Raw genomic sequence first — 17081 nt, forward strand, 5'->3', positions numbered from 1 at the left:
TAAAATTGCTTACATAGTTTTTGCCTGTTGCCAAGAATTGCCCCACACATAAATCCCATGTCTGCGTACCAATACAGCGCAAGTCTCAGGGTAATCAACGATAGTTTGATCTAAATCGTCCCTTAAATCCTTCTCAAAAGGAGTGTTTTCTATGATCGGTATTACCAGCTCCTCGTCGTAACGATACGCTCTACCTTCTTTCTGATTCCATATGCCTGCGTAAGTCGAACAGTTTTATGTCGTTATCAATTTAAAATCATCTGTAAATGGACTTGAAGAGATGATTTAAATGTATATGCGTACCTTTTATCATCTCGAGATGAGTGAGCTTGACTTCTTTCCCAGGCCATAGCAGTGTTGCCATCACAGCGAACTTCGAATGGGTGTGAATCACAGCATCTGCGTGCCTTCTTAAATAGGCACACATAAATAGCGGAGTGCATTGCGACTTCTTCAGTTTCTTTTCTGGCGAAGGCAATTCCAAGTCTGTTCCATTGATATCTTGCACGAACATGTCGTTGGGCATCATACGCTCCTTTTGTACACCAGAAGGAGCTATGTAGATTTTATCTCTGTAGGACAGAAATTTTTGTGAATATCTATACTTTAATAACAGTTTTGCACATATGACAATCAAGCTTTCAAAACAAGTATTAGGGCCGTGACACATAGAAAAACCTAAGCAGTAAGGAAATCAACGGTATGGATTCGCTACTGTTTATATCCGTGCCTTAAGTTCTTGACTGTGATTAGCTGATTAATTTGCTTACTGCTCAAGTTTTCCTATGTGCCACCCTTACTGTAGATATTAACTCATGTTTTATGGAGATACCGCCACCAGTACCAGTCACCCATCCGAGATGATAAAACTGCCGACACAGTTCTGGAATAAGATTTCTTGGGTGTTCCTGTATAAAAATGATAGATATATTATGAAACCAAATCTATACACGCATAAAATTTAGAATTGAAATTTTGTAAGACTTGATTACACAACGTCCATTAATTACACGCATATGTAAACAGTGTGAAAATTTTAGAACAGGCTGCTATAAGAGAATCGCAATTAAACATATTCGTTGATTAAGCAAAGAAATTCCTTGAGTGTAAATCCCGACTCCAATATTTACAAATACTACTTATGCATAATACCTTGTCGTAGTCGGCATCGTAAGCTTCTGACATCTTGACTCCCGAAATGACCAGAGGAGAAGAGACCGGAGCAACGTATTATCTATCAAAATAAGGTCATTATCAGACGTGTCACGCGCAAGATAACAGGATGTGTTGATAACAGAAAATGTGCATATACTTACAATCACAATACTTTCAAATATCAATCCGTACTATATATAATGTTCATCACATACGATTTGCAAGTTGAATTACAAGTAAACTTCTGTGTCAGCGTATAAAAATTGTTATTGTTACTGCGTTTGTCGTTGTATCAAGAGCAATCAAGAGCTACTTTTATTAGTGGTAATTTGGACAGACGCACGTGTAAATTGACGATGGCAAGAGCCATCTACCGTGCAACCGTGCAAGTGCTATAGAACTGTCGCTGTTGTTTGTATACATAAAGCTTCTGTCCTGCTGATATGCAATTGCATTTATTTGCAATTGCATTTTTTCCATTTTATTCACACAATTTATATTTTTCCATTTAAGTAATACGTGTAAATATAACTTTTTCTGGTAAATCTGAAGGAGAGCTCCCTCCTCACCGATTTCGCTGAATTTAGGCTTAATCAACGCGTTTTTGCACAAAACGAACGAATCTGGCAGAAAAAAGCCCCGCTCTGCCCCGCGAAGCGAGATATTAACTGTTAAAGTTGACGACTATGAGACCTGTCATACCGACGCGATGTAGCGACTGGTAGCGATAAAATCAATTTAGATAATGACGCATGAAAGAGTGAATGATGTTCTAAAGACAATTTTTAAAATGCGTCTAAAAAATTATAAGATCTTTTATCAATATTTCTCACAATTTGAATTTTTGCGTCGCTGGGTTGAATGAAAAGAAACTATGGAGTGTAGAAATTTAGATAGTAGTTTATCACGAACCTAGTATTAGGATCTTTCTTCCATATTGGAACAAATACTAATATTTCAGTTTGAGTATTATTGTTTAATCCATTTAACGTGAAACAACTTGCTATTATATTTGTAATGTTCGTGCACGAGTGAAATGACGCTATATCTAAATTTCGTTATGACACTCGCAATAACTTCTAGCGTGAGAGGATCAACGAATATGAGAGACAGAGATTCAGGATTCGCTGGGTAGCAGAGTGATTCTTGCAGAAATGATTAAAAGCAGTAGAGACGTAGATAGGATGCACGTGCTACGACAAAAAGGAGAGGGCCCGCCGCTTTTATTTCGTCATTTTGCAGCGGCAATCGGCGGGCCCGTCCTGATCCGTCACTCACAATAATGATACGGTGTGTCGTGTGTCAGCAGGATTAGTGGGAACGTGTTTAGAGGGGACACTACACGGATATAAAGTACGTACTGGAATGAATATTAATGGCGCATACCTGTGAGCTCCTCCACGACAACTAGCAAAAGGACGAAATAAAAGGTCGATTAAGAATCCACCACGCTGAATTTTCACATTGATATCGTCAGTTTATATTTACACAATTCGATTATGACGGGGCAACCGCGGTGCCCCCTTTGCAGTCATAAATAACGGCCCGCTATAAATACGTTACGTCTGTTACGTAATTCGAGTTGCATAATGCATAATTTTAATCGCTAGTCGCTATAAAGGTGTACCTGAAGACACGGGACACTCTGCTTACATACATGAGGGAGGACACGTGTTTGGCTAACGTATGTATATATATATATATATATATATATATATATATGCTCGTTATATACAGTGTTTACAGTGTGGCATAACGCGTACGTCGGTGTACCTTTGGCGCTGAGAATAGGGTATAATCGCGGGATTAAGGGATGCGCAATTTCGCGGCAGCTGCATTGAGTCGCATACTCGATAGATTCTTGAATATTTTGTTAGTTAATTGCTTCCCTCTCCGATATCCTCGATTTATTTATTGCGTTGCGGAATATAGAAGTCGTGACCTAATTTCTATGGCAGCGATAGATTAAATTGCGATTTAATTATTGAATCAATTATTAATCTGATAAATCTTCCATTAAGGATTTTGTAAAAAGTATAAAATGTTTCCGAAAAGAAATAAAATATACAAACGTTTCCGTAACATCTTTCTTCGCTTTTCAATGTATGAATAACAAGCTTAAATTTTAAATACTCATTTTTATGACGAAGTATGGACAAACTTGTTCTCTTTTACGTATATATCCTTTTCTCAGCGCGGCAGATTGTCTGGCAATCTGATTGGACTATATAAAGACGAAAACAAGGTGTACAAGTAGATGATTAAATACAAGGAGGAAATGTTTCCGCGATCTGTACCATTTTTCTATAATTATGGATAATACGGCTGCAAGGCTTAGGCTCGTACTCCATCAGTCTTTTTCTCTTTTACCTTGCGAACGGTTTTCTGACACTGATTCAATTTGTTCGGTTATTCGCACGTTCAAGTGTCTCGCGCTCGACAGACCGGGCACAACGATAATTACTCGATTATTCCAGAGTCTATTGTACAATCAGATCTTTTTGTTCGATTACTCCTTTGCTCGCATTTCAGGGTCTGTGCGATCGAAATCGAGATCCATTAGGAATCATCTGAATCTCAGCGAAGCCTTGCCTCGGGAACAGAGTTGATCAATTAACCGCGTTAATCGGAAATTAAAGTCAGCCTTGCTCACGAGCAACGAAAGAGACGCAGGACACGCAGGACGCTTGATTTCGATGAAAATCGAAAGGAGAGCTCGCCTTGCTCCACGGTCTCGCAGAACGGTGAGTCATCGTGATAACGCAATCGTTATGTCTGTCCGCGCGACACGTGTATCTCGAAAATTTATAAATTTTCCCATAACGCGTGTCTCACGTACTTGTTCGACATTTTATTTATTTTCTGTATAGGCAGAGCGAGTCTAATAATGGTTGTTTTTTTTTTTTAGATTATACTTCTCGCATGGGTCATCTTTTCTCTTTTTCTTTCCAACGTGAAAGGAAAAAGAAGAAAGATGAACCGTGCAAGAAGTTAAGCTAAAAAAACAGGCCTAAAGAGCTTTTTCTGTTGTTTACATACGTTTGGAATTTTACTTCAGCTGCAATACAGAATGCGTGTGAAATCGTGGTACAAGCGATTAACGAGAATAAAGATTGTATTAAGATAGGTCGAAATTATAGAAAAATACTTTTTTTCGTACGAAATAATTTGTTTTTAAAATAAACGATTTTAAAAATTTATCGAGTACACACACATTTGTGTATGTCTCGATAACGGATCTTGTTGTAGACTACTATTTCTGTTCGTGTTTATTTTTGTGGACATCGGCAATGTCATGATTTATTTCCTGTCAGTTCTATTATCTCGAACACATGCATGTATCGATAAAATATTTATAAAAATTACTCCATTGAATAAACAGTTTTTTTTTCATTCCGCTCGATGTTACAGATGACCCTAAAACAAAATTATTACAGTGGAGAGCCGAGCGGAAAAAAAAGGAGACCCAGGTATCACAAAAGAAGCCTCCGTTCATAGTTGGGATTGTTCGGCATCATATAGGCGCCTCAGTCGCGCTGAAACAGTTGCTCAAGTGCACACCAATTACGTTATTAAAATAAAGGGAATTACGAAAGCCACCGAAAAGCGACTGCTAGCCAAAGCAGCAAAAGATGAATTGAAAAAAAAATCGCTTGCAATTTCGGTCTTCACAAAAAAATCTTCTGCAGTAAAAACTTCTTCAAACGATAAAGTCGAATCTGATCACAATAGACGGGACTCATTTGCTCCATCTAATCATAAATTTAATCCGCCTGCCGGATTGCCTAAGATATTACTTGGAGAAGAAAAAATAGTAGACGGCCCCTCAAATGAAAATAATATTTTCATACACGATAAATTAACGGAGACCACTGACCAAGAACCGTTTCGTTGTAATTCTAATTCTATAGAAGCGATTACGTTAAAAATGTCGTCAGATGAGCAGGAAACTTCAGAGTCCTCGCGAGAAAAGCAAGCAAATTTGATGGTAGAGACAATATCAAATGACAACAATGTTCATGAGACATTATTAACCGCAGTAGAAAAAGAAAATTGTTCAAAAGGTCTAACATCTTTTCCGAAATGTCCAAAAAATACTGAAGATAATATCAAGACAAATGAACAGGACAATTCTGATCTTTGCCAGGTTTCAGATCTGACTGATAAGCTTGCAATAAAAGGCGCTATAATGAAGAATCCCGATGTGCCAATGGAAAAGAAATATTATACTGTCGAATACTTTGAACGCGTGTGGAAGGAACAAAAACATAAGCTTCGGAAACTTTGCGAGGAATGGACGAAAATTCAATCGCAGGACGGCACAAAGGAAGATAGTCGATGTCAAATTAATCAAGCAGTAGGACAAACGACTATGTTATATATGTATATGTTGTGCCCATCCTCAGTCCTATTACTCGTGTCCGAGCGTGGTGACTTCTCTTCATATACATGTGTTGCGCACGTAGATTATACACATTGTACATGGAACCTACAGTTTAACGCCGATTTCGAACGGCAATTTTTTAGAGAAGTTTTCATGGCAAGACATACTCTCGGTGGTTTGCCATTGCCTGCCGAGAGGAGAACGAGCGAATAAAATTTTCTAGCTCTACCGGGAATCGAACCCGGGACCTTTGGGTCAGTAGACCAGTGCGCTGTCTACTAGGCCACGCTCGTCTCGATATGTCATATATAATATGTCATTGAGGTTGAGCGCTCAAGTACATCACGTGACCACGGGACATGCGCGCATGTGGTCGCGGAGCATGTCCGTAGTCGCTACATCGCGTCGGTATGACAGGTCTCATAACCTGATAGTCGTCAACTTTAACAGTTAATATCTCGTTTCGCGGGGCAGAGCGGGGCTTTTTTCTGCCAGATTCGTTCGTTTTGTGCAAAAACGCGTCGATTAAGCCTAAATTCAGCGAAATCGGTGAGGAGGGAGCTCTCCTTCAGATTTACCCTTTTTCTTGTGTCAAAGCTGTTGTTTTAAACTCTTCCAAAGATGTTTCGGCCGCTTTTCTCCAAGCCGGGTAAGGTTATGTTTTTCAATCTTATATTTATTCCGATTTTTTAAATCAAGCTGCTTCAACTTTTATACTGTGAATTATTGGGATACGTTAATGAATAACAATTATCTAATTGCCATTTCGGACGACAGGCAGTTTGCAATTCGAACTCAGTCTAACCTGTACGGTTTAATTTTTAAAAGATGCATGAAAGTCCCATTTGATTCGCAATTCAAAAGCTGTGAGATGTCAGTCACTAATCGAGTAACTTTATTAATTAGGAGATAGCATGTGGCAGGAGGATAAGCCGGATATTGATGCCCACTCGTCTACACAATTTGTTTACAATGCGCATCATTCACTCGCGCTCGACATGCAACGTCAACGACTGCCTATATTCAAAAACAAGGATCATATTATTTATTTGTTGGAGAAGTACCAGACTTTGGTTTTGGTTGGTGAAACAGGTTGTGGCAAAAGTACACAAGTTCCTCAGGTAAGATTTGAATGCATAGCACATTGGTCAAAGATAATGAGGAGCCTATAGAGCACTGGTATTACATTTTCATTACATCCACATAAATGTCTTAATTTCTATGACTATGGATATCAGTGACTACGCTTACACAGCGGCTTATAATCCGGTTTAATAATTACTGTATGCTATCCAATCCAAAATTTTTCTAGTTTTAATCATAATGATTATTTAAATAGGAGCTTCTTTTGATACTTTTGATACTAAACTACAACTTCTAGTATATTACATATATATATATATATATATATATATATGTATCAAAAGAAATTGATTTATCTCGTGATTTATATGCTTGGAGTATGAAATAGGCTTTTATTTAAAAATCATTATGATAAGAAAAAGAAAGGTTTTGGATTAGATAGTATACGGTAGTTATAAAACAAGATTATAATCCACTGTGTAACGTAGTCAATAATCGCCCGTGTCAATGTTTGATCACAACATGAGTTAATGTAAGTTAGAAGGCTTAATATCTTGTTACAAGAGATAGTGGCAAGAGATAATAATAATTTCTTTATTTATATTATAAAATTATTTTTCAGTTATCTGTATTTTCAAAAAATGTACAAAAAGATACTGAGAAACTCCAGTTGCTCAATAGCATGTCTCAAATACTGACACATCCTAGATACTCGACATTATAGTTATGTTCTGTATGCGTGCTAATTGCAATTAAATATAATGAGTATGCTAAAAATACTTAAGTCTAGACAGCACGTACTGTTGGAAATTATTTAACGACAGGACGATTTGCATCGAATACGTAATATGCAAGAATACGTAATATATTGAAGAGCGTACAACATCTATTGCATTGACTTTGAGCGCGGAAAAACCAGTTTTTATTCTCATGAATTATTCACGCGTCGTCAAATTAAAAATTCTTATTTTCTTCTCGGGGCTTGCATTCAGTTTCTTAATACGGCAAACATTGATACTAGCATTTTCCATTACATATTCGACCTTCACATCTGCTGACTAACGAAATTTAACACCGCGCAGGCAGATATAAATAGAATTCTGCGCAGGAGAGTACGGTCTGCTAGAATTTGACTATAAACGTGAGAAAGAGTTTCAACATTTAGCCGTAGGAAAATGCTCTTCAGGGAGTCGTAAGGAAGTAAGAAAGCGCGAGAGAAAAGACGCTTCTTCTCTCTCATTATTATCGTGTTTGTTTTATCGCCGGGCAATATATATGCCCGGCTTCCCTATGAGCATTACAGTCTAACGCGATCCGTGTCAACGTCCGGAAGGCGCGCGAGCTCCATCGGACTGGAGATAATCGCGGATCAAGCTCCGATATTGACCTATATTATTCAACGGAGTGAAATCTGTGATCGGTGAAGGTAAAACGCGACGGGCCACCTGTCTCCGCCGTTAGTGTGACCCGCGACTTCGTCGATCGGCGTTCGCGCGGGGAAAGAAAGACCGTCGGAAGCGGCGGGACACGTGTGCGTGTCCGGTCGTCTCGCTCCTATCGGAAATAGACCGAAAATAACATGGGGTCTTAATCTGATACAAGGAAGATAGGCGACGAGCCGATAATAGCCCAGTTTTGGCTTGAGATGCAACGTATTACAAAATATTTCAGAATACGCGCGTCAACGACACGGTAGAGCGGAGTGGGATTTGTCTCTGTATCCCCCGCGGCAGAAGTGTGTGTATCCAGTTTTGACGACAAATCAACGACGTAATTTGTGTTACAAGGCGTTACCAGTTATTACAAAAGTGCGCGGTCAGTACGATGAAAAAGGCAGTTTTCCTGAAGCTACTCTAACGTTTTGTCGCGTGGAAAGTTAGTAGCGGTTGAAGAAAATCGAATCGCATACTTTGGAGAAGAGAAAGGATGAAAAGGACCACTGAAAAGAATGTCATCTTAGTCATCATTGAGGTCGATCAACGAGGTTGATCAACGAGGCGACGCGACATAAAAACATATGCCTTGACAAAGTTTTTGTGACACGTAAACATGTGACGTACATTGAATTTGTAGCACACCGGTAACGCTTGACTAATACAAATAATAATAATCGACTCTCGCGACGGAGTGTGTAAGCTTTTTTTAATTAGATGAGAGATATTAGAAAATAATAAGACATTGGTTAAACAAATTATTATAACAACTGACTTAGACAAATAAACAAAAGTATTACAAAGGGAAAAACTAAACGATACGACGGACGTAGAGTGAAACGATTAGACTTTGGATCTTGGAAGATGTGCTCGTCGACGTTCATCAGTAAGACATGTCTGGCATTTTCATTCCTGCTGTACTTCGTCGGAATGGATTTGCTACTCTATTTCCGAGTGCAGGACTACGATGTGCGTCCGTCTACGAACGACTCGCAAGCTTCGCCGTATCATTCGCCAATTTTGTGCGACCTGAATCCGATTTGCACGGTGACGGTGAAGGCCATGACGTTGGACCACCCTAATCACTACATTCTGAGTCCCCTGGCGTCCCTGACGGATTATTTGCTGGGCATCAGTCGTTCCTGGACGTGGCTGACGCCGAATGCCATCAGTTTTTCTCACGTAGTTGTGGCTGTGATCGGCGCCCGGTACGTCACACGGAGTTCCCTGTTTCACAGACGAGTGGGCGTCGTCCTGTTCCAAGTCAGAGCCTGGCTGGACAATCTGGACGGCCACGTGGCCAGGACGAGGCTCAACGTCAAGGGCGAGAGATCGGACGTTGGCTCTATCGGTTACCTCGTGGATGGCGTCTGCGACGGTCTCGGCTGCATCGCTCTCACGGTCGCGGTATTCATTTTCCTGAAGCGCAACACTAATCACCGCGGTGGTTACGAGCGACTGCCCATTCGGACAATATCGTCGTCGTCACTGTCACCCCACAGTACCGTTTCTTCTACCTCGTTCTGGAGATCGCCCCTGTACAACATTCTAATGATGGGCCTCCACTTTTGCCTGACGAGCATCGCTTGGAACCGGTACATATCCGTGTACCAGGACCTCCTGGAGTCCGACGTCCCTTCGATGATCAGCCGAAAGGATCTCTACGATAGGCAGACCATCGTTTTCCGAAGTTCCTCTTTCTGGACTATCGCTCTCGCGTGGAAGATCTTCAACTTTCACGCGATGATGGACTATATGCTTCTGGCAATATTTTTGGATCGCATTTGGGAATACGTCAGATTCGCATGGTTGCAGCTACCTACAGTTTTGTTTCTGCTTATTCTTATCAGCGAGTTTCACTACACGTACACTTACGAGAAAATATTATCGGTGAACGATAGCCTGCGGTACTCCTCGTACACGCTTACTTATCCATAACAGTCGGTTTCTTCTTAACGTTATTCGTTTCCCATTAGCACATATTTTTGCATATATTATTGTGTAATAATGTATGGTCGGTAGAAGAACTTATTTTTTTTGGACGATTTTAAATATATATTTTTTTTAGATTTTTAGAAGATGATTATTATATTAATGATCATATATTATTACATGAATTTTAATTGAAAATAAAAATTAAAATGTAATACAGTAAATTAGAAACTATTTTAAAATGGCATATCGCAAATTATCATTTTTTATTTGAATTGTTCGATATGTAATAATGGACTTAAAAAGAGCAACACGTATATGTTATAAAAATATATTTTATATATATGTATATATAAATATATATTTTATATTTATAATTAAGATAAATTTTTTTTATGTATATTTGAACTTAAACTTTTTTATGTAAGTATATGTAATATATAGAAAATATTATATTATTACAAGTTGCTTGTATTCTTAAATCTTAAATAATAAAACTTTTAGATATATAATTTTGTCTTGACAAAATAGTACGAAAAATATTTTAAAGTCAAAATCCGTAAAATAGTTATACGCGACGCGTTTCAAATTTTTTTTTCCTTATCGCTGCGACACAAGACAACTTACGTTATATCTACGCGTCGAAGTGGGTCAGTTATTGACTGCAGTTAGACATTTTTATCTAATCCAGTCCCAAGAATGTTACTTAACTGCAACACGAACATAACGAACATATTACAAAAACCTATTATGTGCACGTAAGATGAAAAACCGTAAGCCTCCTAATCCTTTAGATAACATGCGATCAATGCCAATAGTTGCGTTCATCAAATTTTATATCGCCGTAGCCTTGTATTATTTTTATAACGAAAATGTGTAATAAAATATTTTTACGAAAATGATTTATTTCTGAGATACTTATTCACCTGTATCGCTTCACTCAAAAAAAAATAAATCCTACAGTGTAACAATATTTTTCAGAATTATACAAATGAATTTTTCCCGTACACGTTATCTAATAATAATAAATATTAATTTATTCACACACATGTTAATAGATAATATTAATTTATTAACAAATAAATATTCTTTTTTGCGCATGATGACTTGTCACTGAACTGAATTTTTTATATTGTAACAGGGAGTTCAGAATAAAATCTAATATGTCTTGAAGCGAATTAATATCGTATTATAAATCATATCTTTCATTTTTCAGTATCTTCTCGAAGCAGGATGGTGTGCGGATGGAAAAAAGATCGGTATAACGGAGCCTAGGAGAGTCGCCGCCACCTCGCTGGCGAATCGCGTGGCCGACGAACGCAATTGCATTCTAGGAACTACCGTGGGTTATTGTATACGCTTCGATGATTACACCGATGAAACGACTAAGATTAAGGTACGACACGACGTGAGCGCAAGACAAATGTAATAACAAACGCATTTTACGAAATAATTCCAATTTAACGGCATCATTATATATATATATATTGCACTTTTTTGTTATATCATGATAAATATTAGAAATATCAGCGTTTTTCTAATGCATTTTTTATAATAAAATATACTTATCTATATGTGCGTATTACTTCGTTACGAAGCTAATGTAAATTGCTTTTGCAGTATATGACAGAGGGTATTCTTCTACGGGAATTAATGAGCGATCCCTTATTAACAAGCTACTCGGTCATTATCCTGGACGAAGTGCACGAGAGAACGCTCTTGACTGATATCATAATGGGACTGCTAAAAAAAATAATCAGGGTAAATTCATTGATGTGTTTATCGGCAAACGTAGCTTTCCTCGCGCGGCACACGATAAATTGACATTATCTGACGAATGTTGCAGAAACGGAAGAGTCTGAGAATTATCGTATCGTCGGCGACGGTTGACGCAGAGGAGCTGCGAGATTTCTTTAACGTAAATACGACGAAGGACTCGAGTAAAGATAGCGCCGTTATCATGAGCGTCGAGGGGCGGTTGTATCCGGTGGATGTATTCTTTCTAAAAGGTATACACGCCACATCCGTGCACAGAGCCACATCCGTGACTGAAGTTATAATTTTTGATCGTTTAATTAAGGTTGTAACGCGTTGCAGAGCCGGTGGCGAATTATGTCAATGGCGTAGTAGACACCGTTCTAAAAATACATGAGACGGAAGAATCGGGTGATATCCTGGCGTTTCTCACAGGACTCGACGAAGTCGATCAAGCAGTCTCTCTCTTATCGGAACACGCGAAGCTTATAAAAGACGACAAACGTGAGTAAGACTTATTTTTTTCAATAATATGCATTTTAAATTAATTCTCTGTTGTTTCAATCGTTCCCATTGTTCATTATAAAGGCGATAAGGAATTTGAAAACTTAAAATTGATCCACATGATAATTGAGGAAGAAAACTTTAATACATTTAATATTTGGTAAAAAATTTAACACTTTATGAATATTTTATTTCTAGAGAAGCTGCTTCCATTGCCGATGTACGGGTCGCTTCCGAACACGGAGCAGCTTAAGGTGTTCTGGAGGGCTGCTAAAGACACTCGCAAAGTTATCGTAGCGACCAACATCGCGGAAACGTCTATTACTATTCCAAATATCGTTTACGGTACATTAGTCACGGTATATTAGTGCGCTTTTTATTCTTCTCACTTAACTCAACAACATTATATAACCGGTACCTTCTAATGTGCAGTAATCGATTGCGGTTTCGTCAAGATACCTTGGTTCGAAGCGGAAACGCAGACGAACAGCCTCGTTATCGTCCCCGTATCAAAAGCTTCCGCCAACCAACGAGCCGGCCGCGCAGGTCGCGTGCGTACCGGAAAAGCATTTAGGTAAACGAAGCAAGAAATTAATTATATGTTTCAATAATTTTAGAGATATAGGTAGCGATGTATTGTTTTCTATATTAATTCTGAATATAGAAATTATCGCGCGGACTGATAAAATATTTTGTAATCTTATAATAGACTGTACACAGAAGAGGCTTACGCTGAATTGTTCGAGGCTACCCCACCGGAAATGCAACGGTCAGATTTGGCGCCGGCGATACTGCAACTCAAGGCCCTTGGTATCGATAATGTGTTGCGATTCAATTTTCCATCCGCGCCGCCTAGCAAGAATCTAGTCACGGGATTGGAATTACTTTATGCGTTAGGTGCGATCGACAGTAATGGAGATTTAACGACACCGTTAGGTTTAACGATGGCGGAGATGCCTTTGGAGCCGGTGCTAGCGAAATCCTTAATCGCATCTGGTAATGAGGGCAGATAACGTTAATGATGCAAAATCATACACAGTTGTGGCAAAAAATTCATAAGTTTTTTTTATCGATAGGTGAGATGGGATGTTCCGAGGAAATCACCACAATACTCGCCATGCTACAAGTTCAGAACATTTTTGTGCAACCCGGTGGAGGGCAAGCGGCTTTAAAAGCGAGAATAGCACGTCGCAAATTCGAAGTGGAAGAGGGAGATCTTCTCACCTTGCTGAACGTCTACACAGCTTATGAACAGAATAAAGCGCCCGCCTGGTGCCAGAAGCATTTCCTTAATCAGAAAGCTTTGCGGAGAGCTACGGAAATTCGCGTGCAAATGCATAAAATGCTGAAGCGCTTAGACATTCCATTAGTATCCTGCAATGGTAAAAATCTTATCTAAAAATTGAATTAAAAATGTAATTATATTTTTTCTTAAATTCTAGTTTTAAAAAATGGATTTTTTTTATCTTTCAGGGAGTGTTCAACAAATTCTCAAGTGTTTGGCCGCTGGTCTCTTTCCTAAAGCGGCATATCTGCATTACACAGGCATGTATAGAACGGTTCGAGGCAACAAGGATTTGTACATTCATCCAAATAGTTGTTTATATACTCTACAGCAGCCGCAATGGTATGGCAGAAATTCTATTAAATTATTCTACTAAATATTTAGAAGTTTTATTTATTTCATATTGATTTCATATTTTTATATTACTTTATTTCAGGTTACTATTTTGCGAAATTTTGCAAACGAATAAAACTTACATGAAGGACCTGACTGTCATTCAGCCAGAAATGTTATTGGACGCGGCACCACATTTCTACGAGAGAACGTCTATTGAATCTGTTTAATATATGTATAGTTAAAAAATAAAACTTATTCTATTTTCTACCTCGTTTCTCATTATATATATTTTTTACTTTATAAGCTTTTAAGTTTTAATTTTTCGATACATGTAGCGCGTGCATATTAAAAATTCTAAAATTTTTGTCGAAGTTTAGAAATTGCATTCTCAAAAATCAACAGACTATCAGGAAAACAATCACGTAGAAAGTATGTATTACTAATCATGATCAAAATTCTAACAATTATAATTTTAAATAGTCTGGAAATTTAAGTCTAAAAGTACAAGCTGTAAAAATTTAAATTCTTAAAAACAGATAAGTAAAAACATATAATGTCAAGAGAATATAACCACATCTTTTATTTTCTATATACAAAAATATATATACAAAGAAATTGAACAAAAGTGTTTTATATTTTGAAATAATTTGTCGGTAATGTTAAAATTATATACATACCAGAGAGAAAGATGAGAGTGGTCATGCCCACGTTTTGGCTGTACCCGTATCCTGTCGGTATGTGCACGTTTTTGTGGTTCCTTCCGTGCTATGTCCACGATTTTTTTATTCTCTTTGGAAATAAAACTAAAAAATCGTGAATCTAACGGAAGAGAACCAAAAAATCGTGAACATAACATGAAAAAAACTCCAAAATCGTTGACATTTTACTACAAAATAGTGGACATAGCACGGAAGAGAACCACAAAAACGTGCACATACCGACAGGACACGGGTACAGCCAAAACGCGGGCATGACCACTCTCATCTTTCTCTCTGTACATACATACACCTACATTTGATGTGTAGTTGTTGCCACCAGAGGCGTTGTATTTTTTTCTCTTTACGTTAAATAGAGGTTAGGTCGCAAGTCGCAAGTCTTGCTGGAGTCTGGAGTGTCTGGACATAACAGTCGAATTTTCCGCAATTTGGAACGACTGTTATCGTGTATCACATTTTATACAGTATTAAGTCCACGCGTAAGCGATTATGGCGTACGTATTTTTTACAAAAATTTTGATAACATTACCAGTAAAATTGAGTATACAACAAAAGATGTCGATACGATAAAACCATATGTTTTGTCAGTTCGAGTACAATGTTCTACAATATTGATGCAAAATTTAATGTGTGTTACAGGACCAAAGTCACGTTCAAAATAACTCTCACGTCCGATCCCAATCTGCCATATAAAGTGTAAGTGGCTGCTTAAAATAAAAACGGTGTCTTAGTCGTAGAATAACAATGCAGGCCGCCAGCTCTGACATTTTTAAGACCATCGACGCGTTCCTCGCGCTGCTGCAGAGCCCAACTGTTAGCGAACAAATTACTGTAGAAAATGCGACGCAAGCTTTCAACTGTGCTCACTTCGTCGAGCTCACCGTTGCCAAGGTGCAGGCCGAGGACAAAAAGTTGCCTTTTGAGAACTGCTTACGTCGGAAGCTAGAGCGAAAGTTATCTCCGCAGAATCGGGACGTTACGTGCTCCGATCTGGAAAAAGCTTGCGACAAATTGTTAGAATGTTATTTGAAGGACAGTCTTATTTCCACAGAGATAGTAGACGAGTATCTAAAACTGTACACCCAACATCTTGGACAAGACAGATTAAATGCTTTCCTGAACGAAACGATAGGCAGCTCCATGGCCACAAACATAGTTATAGAATGTTTAGGAGAGTTAGGAGTACCGTTGTCTTGCATGGAAGACGAGGCGTTAATTATGACATGGCAAATGGCGATAGCTAATGGCGATGAGGATGAAGTAGCGGAATGCATAGATAAGATGTTCAATGACGGTCACGTTTCGAGATTGGTACACTTAACGGTTGAGTCGCACGATGACACAATTAAGAAATTAGTTGTACAAGCTTTCAGCACGAAACTAACTGACTACGATCCTGAGATATGCGTAGCTTTAGCAGATACCGAAAAGAAACCACTTTTGAAATTACTTCAGGACAGCACCCAGTTTTATGTAGATTTCCTTGACGCGATATTCTACTTTGGCCGAAACATGCATCTTGTAGATGGAAAGTGGTGCTCAAATTTTAAATTCGAGTACAAACATCTCTGTCAGATAGTGAAAATTTTATTTAACGGTCCTCGCATGATTCGCGAGCAAGCATACAATAGAATGTCCACTGTTAAAACTCAACCAGGCAGTGAGATATGGAGTAACGTTGAAGCGGATATCTTGAATTGATTTTCCAGATTTGATATGTTTTATAATATAAATTATACTTTGTATCGTTCTGTAATGTGATTTTTGCAAAAAAAGAAAAAGAATAAAAATTGTTTATCGCATGTAAATCTGTTTTGTTAACGAAATAATCACCAATCCCATATTAAAAAGATATTTAAAAGTCTAAAAAATCTAAAAAACATAAGAAATATGTATTCACTTTTATACGGCGATATTTCTCTTAGCGTTATACAATTTTGCCAGCTTCCTCTGAAATAAGAAACACATGTATTATTTTATTAATTGCAGACTTAGTGTACCGGAAAATACTCCGTTTACTGCCGTGTTAAAATTTGCTGCTGAGGAATTTAGAGTGCCACCAGCTACCTCGGCGATAATTACAGACGATGGCATAGGAATTAATCCTCAACAAACTGCAGGTAAATCTTATAATTATATTGCATATATTGCGCAATATCTTTATTTTAAATATACGAGTATCGATCGTACAATCTATGCTTTCAGGAAATGTATTTCTTAAACACGGTGCGGAACTCAGATTGATCCCCAGAGATCGCGTTGGATGTACTAGATGATTTATTTAATACTATGTATTTTTATTTTTATTGTATCTTTGCATATTACGTAAAAAAATGACAAAAAAATTATTGCTGGCGGAATATTATAAAAGTGCATATATACACATAGATCATTATATAAAGTTATTATAAAAAGTTACTTATTCACAATAAAAACATTCCACATGCTTTCTGAACTAATTGAATCATAGCAATATAGTTATGGTAAGATTCTAATAC

The 17081-nt window shown here is 37.9% G+C and overlaps 4 protein-coding genes across 5 annotated transcripts; 3 read left to right on the forward strand and 1 right to left on the reverse strand.

The window, feature by feature from the left end:
- Positions 1 to 9: 9 nt before the first annotated feature.
- Positions 10 to 1523, reverse strand: LOC112466633 (probable methylthioribulose-1-phosphate dehydratase). Its single transcript, XM_025034832.1, has 5 exons — positions 1317 to 1523; positions 1153 to 1234; positions 814 to 908; positions 304 to 572; positions 10 to 215 (listed from the first exon to the last, which is right to left on the reverse strand). Exons 2-5 carry the CDS (start codon positions 1183 to 1185, stop codon positions 10 to 12), a joined length of 603 nt encoding a protein of 200 aa, XP_024890600.1. The 5' UTR covers positions 1186 to 1234; positions 1317 to 1523.
- Positions 1524 to 6160: 4637 nt separating this feature from the next.
- On the forward strand, positions 6161 to 14134 carry LOC112466629 (probable ATP-dependent RNA helicase DHX35). The gene is made up of 12 exons (XM_025034825.1): positions 6161 to 6188; positions 6446 to 6660; positions 11204 to 11383; positions 11608 to 11748; positions 11834 to 11996; positions 12085 to 12246; positions 12445 to 12591; positions 12679 to 12820; positions 12956 to 13242; positions 13323 to 13628; positions 13720 to 13873; positions 13968 to 14134. The coding sequence occupies exons 1-12, from the start codon at positions 6161 to 6163 to the stop codon at positions 14092 to 14094; spliced, it is 2052 nt and encodes a 683-aa protein (XP_024890593.1). The 3' UTR covers positions 14095 to 14134.
- On the forward strand, positions 7835 to 10146 carry LOC112466630 (ceramide phosphoethanolamine synthase-like). The gene has a single exon (XM_025034826.1). The coding sequence runs from the start codon at positions 8920 to 8922 to the stop codon at positions 9991 to 9993; it is 1074 nt and encodes a 357-aa protein (XP_024890594.1). The 5' UTR covers positions 7835 to 8919; the 3' UTR covers positions 9994 to 10146.
- Positions 14135 to 14942: 808 nt separating the features above from the next.
- Positions 14943 to 16932, forward strand: LOC112466606 (ubiquitin-fold modifier 1). 2 transcript variants are annotated; one of them, XM_025034782.1, is made up of 4 exons: positions 14943 to 15077; positions 15223 to 15279; positions 16573 to 16703; positions 16789 to 16932. In XM_025034782.1, exons 1-4 carry the CDS (start codon positions 15073 to 15075, stop codon positions 16857 to 16859), a joined length of 264 nt encoding a protein of 87 aa, XP_024890550.1. In that variant the 5' UTR covers positions 14943 to 15072; the 3' UTR covers positions 16860 to 16932. The 2 variants fall into 2 exon arrangements, with proteins under 2 accessions (XP_024890550.1, XP_024890549.1); XM_025034781.1 differs by lacking the exons at positions 16573 to 16703; positions 16789 to 16932 and having other exon boundaries at positions 15223 to 16549.
- The last annotated feature ends 149 nt before the right edge of the window (positions 16933 to 17081 follow it).

Source organism: Temnothorax curvispinosus, unplaced genomic scaffold, assembly GCF_003070985.1.
Source record: "Temnothorax curvispinosus isolate PA1 unplaced genomic scaffold, ASM307098v1 QBEX01016430.1, whole genome shotgun sequence".
NCBI lineage: Eukaryota > Metazoa > Arthropoda > Insecta > Hymenoptera > Formicidae > Temnothorax > Temnothorax curvispinosus.

Bases quoted from the DNA above. Each gene is read 5' to 3' on its own strand.
- LOC112466633 (XM_025034832.1), bottom strand. From the start codon at position 1,185: ATGTCAGAAGCTTACGATGCCGACTACGACAAG. The intron at 909-1,152 runs GTATTATGCATA...ATTTTTATACAG, and splicing joins ACGATGCCGACTACGACAAG to GAACACCCAAGAAATCTTAT. The intron at 573-813 runs GTTAATATCTAC...TCTGTCCTACAG, and splicing joins GGTATCTCCATAAAACATGA to AGATAAAATCTACATAGCTC.
- LOC112466629 (XM_025034825.1), top strand. From the start codon at position 6,161: ATGTTTCGGCCGCTTTTCTCCAAGCCGG. The intron at 6,661-11,203 runs GTAAGATTTGAA...TTCATTTTTCAG, and splicing joins AAAGTACACAAGTTCCTCAG to TATCTTCTCGAAGCAGGATG. The intron at 11,384-11,607 runs GTACGACACGAC...TTGCTTTTGCAG, and splicing joins ATGAAACGACTAAGATTAAG to TATATGACAGAGGGTATTCT.
- LOC112466630 (XM_025034826.1), top strand. From the start codon at position 8,920: ATGTGCTCGTCGACGTTCATCAGTAAGACATGTCTGGCATTTTCATTC.
- LOC112466606 (XM_025034781.1), top strand. From the start codon at position 15,328: ATGCAGGCCGCCAGCTCTGACATTTTTAAGACCATCGACGCGTTCCTC.